Below are 12,943 nucleotides of genomic sequence, written 5' to 3' on the forward strand. Positions count from 1 at the left end.
ACAAGACCCAGGGCCCCTCAGAAGTAGCCCCCAATCTGCTGTCCCGGCAGGCCCTCAGGAGGGGCAACAGCAGAAAAATTTGTCAAAGGGAAAGGGGATAGTGGGGATCAAGGGGAGAGGCCACAGCTGTGGAGCCAAGAATGATGCCACGCCAGCCTCCCACTGCTCAGAGAGAAGGGGTCCCCATCCTGGCTCCTGGCAGAGGTAAAGGACAGGGAGCCCACCTTGCCTCGGTGGCCTGAGCCCAACTTGCAGTACTGCTGAGTTCTGCATTCCTTCTAGCCACCATACCTGCTGCCGTCACATGACCAGAAACCATGGGGAGGGTGGGCTTAAGGAGGCTAAATGGGATCTGGAAATGGTTGGAGAGTGACTGAGAAGGCCAGCAGACCAGAGCTTCAAGCTGGTTCCTTCTAGTTCTAACCCCTGCTGAGAATTTGCATTTCTAATAGTTTCCCAGGAAGTTATATATAGACTCACCTGAAGATCTTGTTAAACTGTAGATTCTGACTTAGTATATCTAGGGTGGAAATGCAAATTCTCAGCACAGAACTTACTAGAAATGCAAATTATGAGCAGGGGTTCAAACCAGACTGAACTGGCTTGAAGCTCAACAGGAGACAGAACAAGAGGGGAGAGAAAAGGTGCTTCTCTCCTCCCCCTGGCTGCGCAGCCTCTGCTTCCTGGAAGCCCTGGGGATTTTGACCAGCTGGAAGCCTTGGCTCTGCTTAGAGGAAAGGACCCTCCTGGTCTGGCCTTCTAGGGGGTGCTAGTGGAGGGATGAGGATCACTGGATTAGGAGACCCATCCCTACTTCCTGCCTACTCCCTCCTCCCTACATACTTCCCAGGAGCTTTGCACCCTGTTGGGTCAAAGGAACAAAGAAAGTGGCTCCCACCTGGGTGATGCCCGATGCAGCCTCAGTACCACTAGTGGGAATAATGCTCTTCTTCCTGCTGGCCTTGGCCTGGGACATGGGAGTAGAGCTCCCCTCCCCATCACTGGGCCTGTCTCCTCCTGCCCCACAGATACCTGGGCCTGCAGGTGGGCTACAAGGTACTGGGCTTGCTGCTGCTCTTCGTCACCAGCTGGAGAGTGAAGAAAAACAAGGAATACAATGTGCAGGAGAAGGCTACGGGCCTCATCTGATGCTGGGTCTCAGGCTGCCGCTCTGCCCCAGAGAGTGGACCCTGCCCCCTCCCCCACCTGCCTGTATTTACTAATGTTAACAAGTTATTTCCTTTTCGTTTTTTTAAAGTAAGAAAGAAAACCCCAACCATCATTTGCCTTCCCTGCCATCTCGTCCTCCCAAAGTTCCTCCTCCATGGCTCCTTAGGGCTGCAGTGTACCCCGGTGGGCGGTGGGGGGAGGTAGTAGGCATACAGCTGGAGGGTCAGGTCTTCCCTAGATCCTTGGGAGGGGCCCTCACATGCCCAGGCTATCCCCACTGCTGGGTCCCCCTACTTGGATGCCCATTAAGGTCGCTCTTGCCCCTCACCAGCCCCTAAGTGGGTAGGGGAAAGGGGATATCTGCCCTTCTTGTCCTCTAGCTGCCCAACTGCTATGGAGAAGCAGAGGTGAGAGGAAGAAGGGAGTGGGCTGAGTCATTAATGGCCCAGAGCCAGGCCAGGGGAAGGAGCACTGGAGCCTGGCTGTAGCCTCTCTTCAAGCTGGGTTAGACATCATCTTGGGACCCAGGTGAGGCTAGCTCCTTTCCCCCTCAGACCATTGCTTCCTGCCCCTAGAGGCCATTTTGGAGGCTGCCATGTTGAAAGTACTGCCAGCTAGTTCCCTCTCAGTCACCCACACTCAGGCACCAGAGCAGGGACTAAGAAACTCCAAGAATGGCCCATCCAAATGCTGTTCGCGTTAGCCTTAGCCCTTTTTATACTTGTATTTGCATATGTTTTTCTCTGTGTTTCTGGGAGAGTACATTTCAAACTGAGGAAACCACACCATGATGAAGAGCTGAAGCAAGGCTGTGGGATGGTGGTGGTGCTCAAACTCCCACCCTCCCAGAGTAGGGACAAGACCCCTCATCTCAGAGTAATGAGAAGACTCTCCTTAAGTTTCTCTGGAGCACATGAAGTAGATTCACATGGTTTTTCCTGTCTGGACTTCAGCCTGTCTGCCAAGAAGTTGTAAAGAGAAGCAGTAGGAAATGTCAGCAAAGCAACTGATGAAGCTGAGTGAATGCTAACTGCCACCATGCTATATAGCTAGCTGTGGCCCAAATTGGAGACAGGCAAGATCGACTTTCTGGCTTCAGACATGCTTATGTTCATCAACATTTTCTCAGCCTCTTCTCACTTCCTCCAGGGAGGTGGGTGCCCTCTGTGAGCCTGGCATGGGTTGAGAGACCCCGCTGCTACGTGGTAGACACTCAGAGTTAGAAGCCAATGAAAGAGGCTTCTCATTAACAAACACTGTATTTACTGGAGACCAACTTTGTTGTGCAAGGCAGTGCACGGACATCTCCCTAGTACATAGTTCTCCACAGATCTTACCTCACCTACCTTCTGCTACCCTAGAACCTCCTCCCAGAGAGTGCTCAGTGAGCAGTGTTTGGGGGGGAGGCACAGCAGGAACTCAAAGATTGTCAACAAGGATCCTAACCATCCATGGCTCCACCAGACTGACCTTGCGCCTGACCCTTTGCTGGGCAGGGTCCTGGTATACCATGTCCTCTGGAGCAACTGGTCATCGGTCCTTTGCCATACAAGGACCTTGAGTGCCACTCCTCTGGGAAGAGCACTCCAGGAACATACTTCCTTGTGCCACCTCCCAAGAAGGCCTCATATGGCAATAAGTCAAAAAAAAAATTATGCCAATGCCCAAACTGCCTTGAGACTGAAGTCTTCGTGGAAACTACTGTTACAGACAGCCTTATTTCCAAAGATCTCACGCAGGAAGGGAGGCTCTCTGCAACCTCAGGGGCCAGATTCAGCATTTACAATGGTTCTGCTTGAAAAATGATTTCCTGCAACTAACCCTGGCCCTTCTCACAGTGATTTAACCAATTTCTGGAGGCTTTGCCTTCAACTGAGTTCACGAACAGTGAGTGAGTGCCGACCTTCAGATTCTGGAAGACTGGTTTCCTTCTGAAACCTTTACCCTATTATAACTATTGCTGTTAATATATTATAATTTTACTATTGATGTAACTTGGTCATGAATTTGTGCCGACATGTACATCTGTCACAGAGCAGACAGAACCTGACTTTTGGGACAGAGGGGCTCATGAGGATGGGAGGGAATGCAGTTCTCAATCATCAGGCTAGTACTGAGCAGGCAGCAGGCACTTCTTGTTCCTTCAGTTAAGTTCTGCACTGTCCAGGGCCCATAGTATGGGCTCTAGCTAGACCTAATCTCTGTCCCCGTATTTGTAATCCAGAGTGGAGTTGGACACAAACAGTTAAATCAATGGTACTACTTCCCCAGCAAATCTTTCCTCTCCACCGCCAGCTGGGAATATAATAGCATGTGCCGTTTTACATTCTAGAGCAAAGATGAATGAGCATCCATCAGTATAAAACTTTCATAGAGGAACTTGTTAAAATGCAGAGTCCTAACACCCTCCACCCCGTCCCAGATTCCATTTCTATAGGTCTGAAGGGGGCTCGGGAATCACACTTTTAACAACACGTTCTGTGAGGCTAATGTGAATGGTCCTCAAGCCCTGCGTGGTGGGTCCTCAGGGTAGCAGAGCGTCAGAACTTGGGTTCACACTACTGAGATATTTACAAACTCAACAGGCCTTTGGTAAATTCAAGTGTGAGTCAAGGATGACAAGGTGAAGGGGTAGCTGCAAATCTGACTTCCTGAAAGGTTCCAGTCAGGAGGAGTAGGCATGACAAACAGTCTAGGAGCTCATATTTATACTAGGCCCTGTAAGTACTGAGAGAGGAACTCTCACTCCACAAGCTTAGGTGTGCAAATGGGCCACAGTTGTTTCTTTAAATCAATTAAAGCTGACTTCAAGCCCCCATCTTGCTGGCTGGTTGGAAATTCAACATCAGTCATGCATGAATGTGGCTCCCAGAGTACCCACAGGTCCTTGGGTGCTTCTGCATTTTAGAAGGCCATGCTGGGTCTTTGGCCCTTTCCCAGTTTAAGGCCCTCTTCTATAGAGTCACTATGAGTCGGAATCGACTTGATGGCAACAGGTTTGGTTTTTTGGTTAGTGGTCCTGCTTCTCCCTAAACTTGGAAACCCTGCAGAGACCAGATCACAGGGCTAGGGCCACCTCCCTGTGCATACCCACAGCCACGCCCTCCTTCCCTGTCCAAAAATAGAAGCCCACCCCTCTGCACCACTTCCTTCTCCAGCACGATACAGCCTCTCCAACCAGAAAAGGAAGGGTCTCCAGGAACTTTTTTCTTTACCTCATCCTTATTTGAACCTTCTTGGAATAGAAGAGTGAAAGCCAAACACCAGTTAGTATCTCTATAAACTGTCCTTTGGCCCAAAGCCCCCCGGGGTGATCCTCACCACAGCCTCGTGACAGAGGCCAGACTGCTCATCAGGTGATGAGCAAACTGAGATCAAGGAATGGCTGTCATGACCAACTTCACACAAATAATAACTGACCAGGCCTGGACTCAAACCAGGTGGTCCATCTGTCTGGTCCAGCACCATCTCACCTACTGAGTCATTGAAACATGGTAGGGAGGTACCCTCCCCTCCCACTGAAATTCACTAGCCCATGGAAGGGAAGTGGAAGACTCTACCGAGGACCTTGCAAGTTGGGTAATGGGACATGAGGAGAACTAGATACAATTTCATTTACGCACCTTAAATTCAAGTAGCAAGAACATTACAACTATTCATTAAATAGAGCTGATTTAGCCCTGTAGCACCATGAGTTAAAGGATCCCAAAAACTCTTAAAGCTTAGTCGTGGAGAAAAGAGAGTTGCATTTGAACAAAGAGAAAAAGGCTTTCACAAGAAAAGGCCCTGAGAAGTCTGCACATAGACAGACCTTCAGGGGCGCACTCCCATCTGGTGACTGACTAGCAGAGTCTTGCTTATGACACAAAGCCATATTGTGTTGTTTCCCAACCATTCTCAAAGATGGAGAGAGAAAACTAAGCTGCGGGCTGAATCTGATCAGTATCAAATTTGATATTAAAATATTTTAGGTTCCCAGAGAGATTGGCAATGCTGTGCGTGTGTGTGTGTATGAAAGAGAGAGAGAGACCCTGCAAATTCAGGAGATAAATCCTATCTTTCACAACCACAGGTACTAAATACCTGGGAGAAATGTCTATCTCCTGCCAAAAGCACTGGATTCATTATAATCTTTCATCAGAGATTAAATATGTAAGCGGGTCCTGGGCAAGACCTTGGCAAATCCTAAACAAGAGGAAGTTTTTCTCTTATGACACACCCTGCCCATTCATCCACTTTCCACCCCCATTCCCACCCATATGGCACTACCACACTACCCAGGGTTCACCCCACCTTGCCAAAACCACCCACCCCAGGTCCCTGCTACACCTTGATGACAGTAATAACTCAAATGTGCATAGATCTTTGCAGTTTACAAAGCCATCCATTCGTTTAACAAATTTTTTTTTTTTATTAGGGTAAGTCAGGTTTGGTGATGCTGTCGTAAAATGTCACCAAATCTCGGTGACCTGGCACAACAAAAGCTTATATCTTGTCACATAAAGTCCACTGCAGGTCTGGTGGACTCTCCAGGGCAGTGGCCCTCAAATGGTTGCTCAGCAATTTAGGCTACTTGCAGCCTCATATAGCCCCATTTCATGACAAGATGCCACAGGGGAAAAGTCCTTGAGGGTCTTGCACCTGTAATTAAATGTTTTGGCCCCAAAGCAACACACATTCTGCTCACAGCCCATTGGCCAGAACTCGTTGCATGGCCCTGCCTAACTGCCATGCGGGTGGGAATGGATAACCTTCCTTTGTGCTCAGGAAAGACAAAAAGCAGTTATGGATGAATGCTGGGATAGCTCACCAGGATGCTTAAGCCAGCTTTATCAGGCTATTTGGTGAGAGTGAGAGGAAAGTGAGAGTCTGGAAAAATTTCCACAAAGACAGAGCATCAATTCTGGATCCAAAAGGCAAAGAAATGATTTCCAGGTAAGACTGAGGCAGCAGCCAATTTGCAGAGTGATGGGGAGGTGGGGGAGGAGATTGACTCTGAGGAGGCTTAAATGGTGTGGTGACTTAGAAAGATGCAATGTTGGAGGAAGGTTCTATTAAAATGGGAGAGGTTTGCTTGGGCAAAAGGCCGAAGGATAGAAGAGGCCAAGGAGCCAGACAGAGAAAAACAGCTGAAGTCCCAAAGTCCATGAAGGGGAGGAGGTGAACTGAACCACAGTGGAGGAATCTCTCCTAGAGCTTACACCAACCCTGAGAGGTTAATATGACTAGTCCCATCCTACAGATGGAGAAAATGAGGCCCCTTCCAGTTGTCACTCATGCCTTCATTTATTTATTTAGTATCTGATGTATATGAGGATAAAATGTGACAAATACATGGTTCCTGCCCTTCAAGGGCATATAATTTGGTGCAAGAATATGATCTTAACACAGGGCAAAATGCTATGAGTTCATTCAGCTGAGAAATCGAGAAAGAAACTTGATCCTGGTCTCTTCAAGAGAACCAAAGGTGCAGTAAAAGGCTTTCCAGGCAGAGGAAATAGCACAGACAAAGGTAAGGAAGCAGGAACCCCTGAGCAAGTTCTGAGGCTCGCTGGGCATAGGGCCCACGGAGGGCAGTGGCAAGGCCTGGAGGGGCAGTCGGGTCCAGCCTGGAGGGTCCTGAGAGCTGAGGGCCATGAGTTGTGGGTCAGTGCCACCTCTGCTCACTCAAGACCTCAGGAGAATGGCCAACTGACCAAGCCCTGGAAGACATTCCCAGCTCAGTGTCCCTTCCTGAGTCCACATTGGGAAGGGGCTCCTGGGTGAGCCACTGCCCAGTACACTCACAGGCAGCCCCCATCTTGCATGCTTGGAGGAGCTTGCTATTTCCCAGCCACCCTCTAGTGCCCCAAAGCTGCCCAACCCAAGGCAATGTGGGGGCTGCTCTGCCCTCCCTTCCCAGCCCACCTCCTCTCTCTCCCTGTGCGGACGCTGGAGCCCCAGCCATGGAGCTGCAAAGTCATAGGGGCACAGTCTCAGAGAAAGGCAGGTCAGCTACCTCAAAGGAGCCTCTGATCAGACCCCCAGTGTGGTGTTAATTCACTTTCTCTTTGCTCTGTGGCTCCATCACAGTGAGATACACCGGGTATCCCAAAATTCACAAAAGTGACCTCAGAGGTCCCAGATAAGGACCAACATTGGTTTGGTTTGCGGTTCTGGACAAAGTAGCTCTCCCTTCAATCCCTGCTGAGAGGGGTCAGAGACAGGTTTCACTCCGCTCCTGCCCGGCTCCTTGACCTGTACCGCTTCTCAAGACACACACAGATATCAGAAGGGCTCCTGAAGCCCAGAGTTTCAACGGCTTAAGTGTGTTGGTAGCTCAGAAAAGTACCAGACGCCCTCCTAAGCGCTCCTTTTATCGTCACCACAGCCCTATGAGATGCAATTCTCATGCTCATTTCACAGACGAGGAAAGTGAGGCGCAGTGGACAGTGGTATTGGCTCCTTTTCTCTGATTTCCACGACGCAGGTGCGCGCCAGGAACGCAGGTGTGAAGGTTTGCAGAGAGCTGCGCCCGCCCGCAGGCTGGTGGGCGGGCAGTGTGTCGCAATCTGCCACCAGAGGGCGCCGCCCCCTCGGCCGCGGCCCTGCAGTGAGACCTGCAGAGGCACCACGCCTCCCGGGGCTAGGGGACGCTGGGGAAGGTGTCCGCTCCTGCGCTCGGCTGGGGGACTCCCCGGCACTAGCCTGGTGCGACTCCGACCACCGGTCCTCCCTGGCCGAGCGCTCTCGTTCCTGCGGGACTCCCCACGGCAACCCTACCCTGGCCACCCTAGAGTGGCCCAGGGCCTGAGCACACCGGTACCTGCTCGCCCCTCCAGTATCGTTTATTGTGTGTATCTATATTTTCAATACAAAAGTGTAATAAGCACATTAAAGAAAGAGGAAAAGTAGAGGCAAATATGCCACAAACCACTGGGGGTGGGTGGCGGAGACGCGGGGCACACAAGGGTTTCCCCCAGGCTCTCTGACCTGCCCTGAGCTGAGCGGTCACCTGGCCCTCGGTGTCGGGGGATTCCCATCCAGATGCTGTCAGTCTCCCCACAGCGTCGCCGTCTGGCACCTATCATTCCGCGGCTGCGAGGTGCTTAGGTAGCCTTGCTCCCACCTTCCCCCAATCGCCCCCCCCGCCCCCCCCCCCGGCCCCGCAACGTTCCCAGAGCACCTCCTGGAGACAGGAAGCGGCATCGAGAGGAACTTATGTCTGTATCCTGGTCATTGCCCACCTGGGGAAGAGCCAAGCGCCCATCCTGTCACAGACTGGGCACTCGGCAAGTGCTGAGCACCAGGAGTGCAGAAGGTAGGTAGTGCGAACAGTTACAAGTTGCAGAAGGCAGCATGGTGGGAGATGGGTCTGGAGGGAGGGCTCAGCATACACATTTCCTTTAGAAACTGGGGCTCCACCTGTGGGTAATGGGGAGCTACTGACAGGTTTTAAACAGAAACAAGATGCAACTGGATTTCCATGTTAAAAGGCTGCAGGGATTGCAGGTGTACTTGGGAGTGGGAGCCCTGCTGGCTAAGGTAGACTCTTGGGAGGGAGGCCTCCTTCTTGTTATTATGGTGCCTGGGTACACTGGTACTGAATAGGGTCAGAGCTTGGATGTCCCACGGGGTCCAGAGACCAGGGCAGGACCAGAGCACAGCAGAAGCATCCCAGGCACCCACAGGCTTCCTGCTGCAAGGCTGGGTGCTGCTGGAGTGCCAGGGCTCAAGTTGAGTCAGCAGGAGCTGGTCCCTGCGCTAGACCCTGCCTTGTTATAAAGCTGACCTTGGGAACTGGCTGTCTCTGGGCCCAGCCCATGGGTTCTAATTGACCTACATGACATTTATTTTAAAATTAGCTACTAACATTTAAAAGTTGGGAGAGTTTGAATCTCAGATTTTCTTTTGAAAATCCCTGAACCAGCACTCCAGCCCCACAACAATGGGCTAGAGCTGAGTAGGTGGTACCTGTGCTCTTAAGATTGTTCAGTCCCCACATAGCCTGCCTGCCCCATGTAAGGATTTAAATCCTCCCACCCCAACCCTAAAGAGCCAAGCAAAGCCGCCAGAAATCCAGGTGAGTGTTGAAAAGGGCAGTCTAGGGCTGGGGCCTTGGAGAGGGAGAGGGACAGGGAGAGGGACAAGGAGAGGGAGAGAGAAAGGGACAGGGACAGGGAGAGGGCTTTGTTGAAGAAATAATGAGCAGAGATTTGAGGAATGTAACCAATGCCACTTAACATTACATGTAGAAATTGTTCGATGGGAGAGTGTTTTGCTGCATATATGTTCACCAAAAATACAAAATATTTAAAAAAGAAAGAACGAGCAGGGAAATTTGGCAGGACTTGATGTGAGGAATAAGTGGTGATACCAGGCATCTGTCTGATTTTGGCCTGAGAGATAATCAAGTCCAAGTTCAAGACTGAACTCCCCATCTTTCTCCTCTAACCTCCTTTTACTGAGTACCCCATCTCAATTAATGACACTCCAGCGTTTTTAGTGTTCTAACTGATTAGACCAGAAGCTTGGAGAAAATAGAAAATAAACTTAAAAAAAAATCAACTTCATTTGACTTTAACTTACATACAACGGAAAGCACTAATTTTAAACCCACTTACCGTTCAATGAGTTTTGACAAATGTATACAACCATGTAATGACCGTTTTCATCAAGATATAGAACATTTCCGGGATGCCCAGAAAATTCCTTGGTACCCCTTTGCAGTCAATACTATCTCCAGCCCCACTCTGTCTTCCCTCCCCGCTTGAGCAACTACTGATGTACTTTATTTCACTACAGATTAACTTTATTTGTTCTAGAATTTCATACAAATGGGATTATACAATAATACATACAATACATAGTCTTTTTGTGTCTGACTTCTTTGGCTTAGTATAATGTTTTTGAAATTCATTCATGTGGTTGTATAGATCAATAGTTTCCTCTTTTTTATTGCTGTTTAGTATTCCATTGATGAACATACTACAGTTTGTCCATTCACCTAGGCATTTAAGTTACCTACAAGTTTCTTACTGTTATGAATAAAGCTGTTATGAACATTTGTGTACAAGTCTTCTGGTGGGCCCATGTTTTCATTTCTCTTGGGGAAATACCTATGAATAAAAATTGCTGCATCATAGAGTATGAGAATGTTGAACTTTATAGAAACCTGCCAAACTGGTTCCAAAGTCATCCTGACATTTTACGATTTTCACCAATGATGACGAGTTCACGTGCTCTGCATCTTCTCAAAAACTTGGTATTGTAATCAACTGTATTAGAGTATAATTTACATACAATAATACCGACGCCTCTCTACTTTACGGAAATGTGTTTTGACAAGCATATATATCCACACAACTAGAGCATTTCCATCTCCCTAGTAAGTTCCCTTCTGCCCATTTATAGTCAGTCTCTTCCAGAGCTTGGCTGCTGACCAAAAGGTCAGCAGTTGGAATCCACCAGCTGCTCCTTGGAAACCCTATAGGACTGTTCAACTCTGTCCTATAGGGTCGCTATGAGTTGGAATTGACTCAACAGCAATGGGATGAGTAGTAAGTTCCCTCCTGCCCATTCGTAGTCAGCCTCTTCCCACTCTTATACTCCTTGTTTCCAGGGAAACACTGATCTGATTTCTATCGCTATAGATCACTTATTCCTGTTCCAGAACTTCATATAAATAGACTCTTAAGCATGTACCCTTTTGGGGGGCATCTGGCTTTTTTTCCCCACTCACATAATGGTTTTGAGATTCAATCAGTAGTTCATTCCTTTTTCCCCACGTAAAATTGATTTTAACTTCATATTTTTAATATCTTTTCATTGTACACATCTTAGTCACAAAATACTGTTGTTTCAAATGGCTTAAGCTCCTTAACTTATATCTCAAATTATCTTACTATTTCTCAAGTATTTAACAAAATATGAGGTTTTAAAATTCACGTATTTGTAGGGTGAACCTGGTCTTAACTTGTATTTTAAGACCAGCTGCTGGATATTCCAGTTTTCCAGAGCCTGCGTGAATGGTGCCTTACGCAGCGTCAGCTCAGACAATGAATCATCTCGGTTTCCTTGAAGGCAGGAATTTACAGTATGCTTTTTCAGTTTTCCCAGGGAAATGCAGCTACGGCTGTCTGAAAAAGGGCAGATACTACTCTAAATATCCTACATTTGGTTAATTTTCTCTAGGATACTTTTATTAATTGAAAATTTATTGAGATAATTATAAATTCACATGCAGTTGTAAAAATACTACAGAGAGATCCCTTGTACACTTCGCCTAGGTTCCCCAAGTGTTAACATTTTGCAAGACTGTAGAATAATATCACAATCAGGATATTAACATTGATACAATCCACCCATCTCATTCAGATTTCCCCCATTTTATTCATTTGTGTGCGTGGGTATGTATGCATTAAGTTCTATACAATTTTATCATCTACACCTGTTTTTATTTCTTTGTTTATCCAGCTCCACATTAAACCATTATTTAAAGCTTTACTAATGTAGTTTTTAAAGTATAATTAAGTTTTTATTTAAGCATTTCAGAAGATAATTCTTATAATACATTAGCTAATTACCCTTTTAATTTAAGCTTTATGAAGAACGAATACACCACACATAACACACATGACAGACCGACCTTTGCAGAGCACATGAGATCTGTGCGGTCACTCTAGATCCTTGTTATTGGCTCCATTGTCTTGGAATCAGGCTTACGGTAAATAGATATGGATTATTCTGTCTTTATAAACTCATCTTTAAAGGAATACTAGAAAAGAGAATTTTCTATTTTTTTAGATAGAATGTATATGATTGACAAACATAAAGAAAAATAGACAAACACAAGTTTTAATGTTTTATCTAGAATTAATCTTTACATTTTTAATCTTTCTGGGCCAAGTTTACAGATCGAGTGTGTGCAGGGGTGCATGTGTGTCTACTTTTATACATACGTTCCCATTCATTCACTTCCGTTCGTGCAATAAGTGCTCCTTGAGAGCCCATTGTATGCCAGGCATTGTGCAGATGTCAGAGATACAGTGGTGAAGTGAATATAAAATCCTCTCTCCACAATGTCAAAAACCCGTCCTTCATAGAACTTACATTTTAGTGGAACCACATTTTTTGTGGTTTTCAGTCATCTTTTAGGATATTTGAAACTTTTGCTTTATTAGAAATATTTAAATGAATGTAATTATCTATTACCTTAGTATTATTATATCAGTCTAAAGTTGAAAAGGTCAATTTAGGAAGTTCAAAAAATAAGAAAATTTATTTCTAAGTATAATACAATAAATGTTGATATCAACAAAGTGTCAAAGAAAATTACTCCCGAAAAAAAAGAAGTTTAAGTAAAACAACTTTTTGATCTACAAAATTTTGCGTCATTTAACTTTGATGAGAATTATCTTGCAAGGAACACAAGCTATTGCAATTATAACATAATTTATTTTAAAACTCTTGTTTTACTTTGCATATACATATTCTCGAATGTAATTTTACTTTATGTATTTCGGCACTGTTATTAGGTGCATGCATACTTAGGGTTGTTCTATTTTTTGGCCCACTTATCATGATTTAATGTCCTTCTTTACACCTGATAGTATTTCTTGGATTTCTTTTTCAAGAATGTACTTATTCTGGTATTAAAACAGTCACCCAGCTTTGTCTTGATTAGTGTTTTTATGATGTACATTTTTCCATTCTTTCGCTTTCAGCCCAGCTGTATCTTTATATTTAAAGTGAGCTTCTTGTAGATAGCATATAGTTGAGTCTTGCTTTCTTT

The 12,943-nt window shown here is 46.5% G+C and overlaps 1 protein-coding gene across 1 annotated transcript in view; it reads left to right on the forward strand.

Moving 5' to 3' along the window:
- SLCO2A1 (solute carrier organic anion transporter family member 2A1) overlaps nucleotides 1-8,257 on the forward strand; it is a 112,532-nt gene extending 104,275 nt beyond the window's left edge. Inside the window, exon 15 of the mRNA XM_049870597.1 lies at nucleotides 1,029-8,257. Coding sequence (XP_049726554.1) covers nucleotides 1,029-1,149 — 121 coding nt within the window. The 3' untranslated portion in view covers nucleotides 1,150-8,257. The remainder of the gene's footprint in view (nucleotides 1-1,028) is intronic.
- The last annotated feature ends 4,686 nt before the right edge of the window (nucleotides 8,258-12,943 follow it).

The sequence above is a fragment of the Elephas maximus genome, chromosome 26 (genome assembly GCF_024166365.1).
Source record: "Elephas maximus indicus isolate mEleMax1 chromosome 26, mEleMax1 primary haplotype, whole genome shotgun sequence".
Classification (NCBI taxonomy): Eukaryota; Metazoa; Chordata; class Mammalia; order Proboscidea; family Elephantidae; genus Elephas; species Elephas maximus.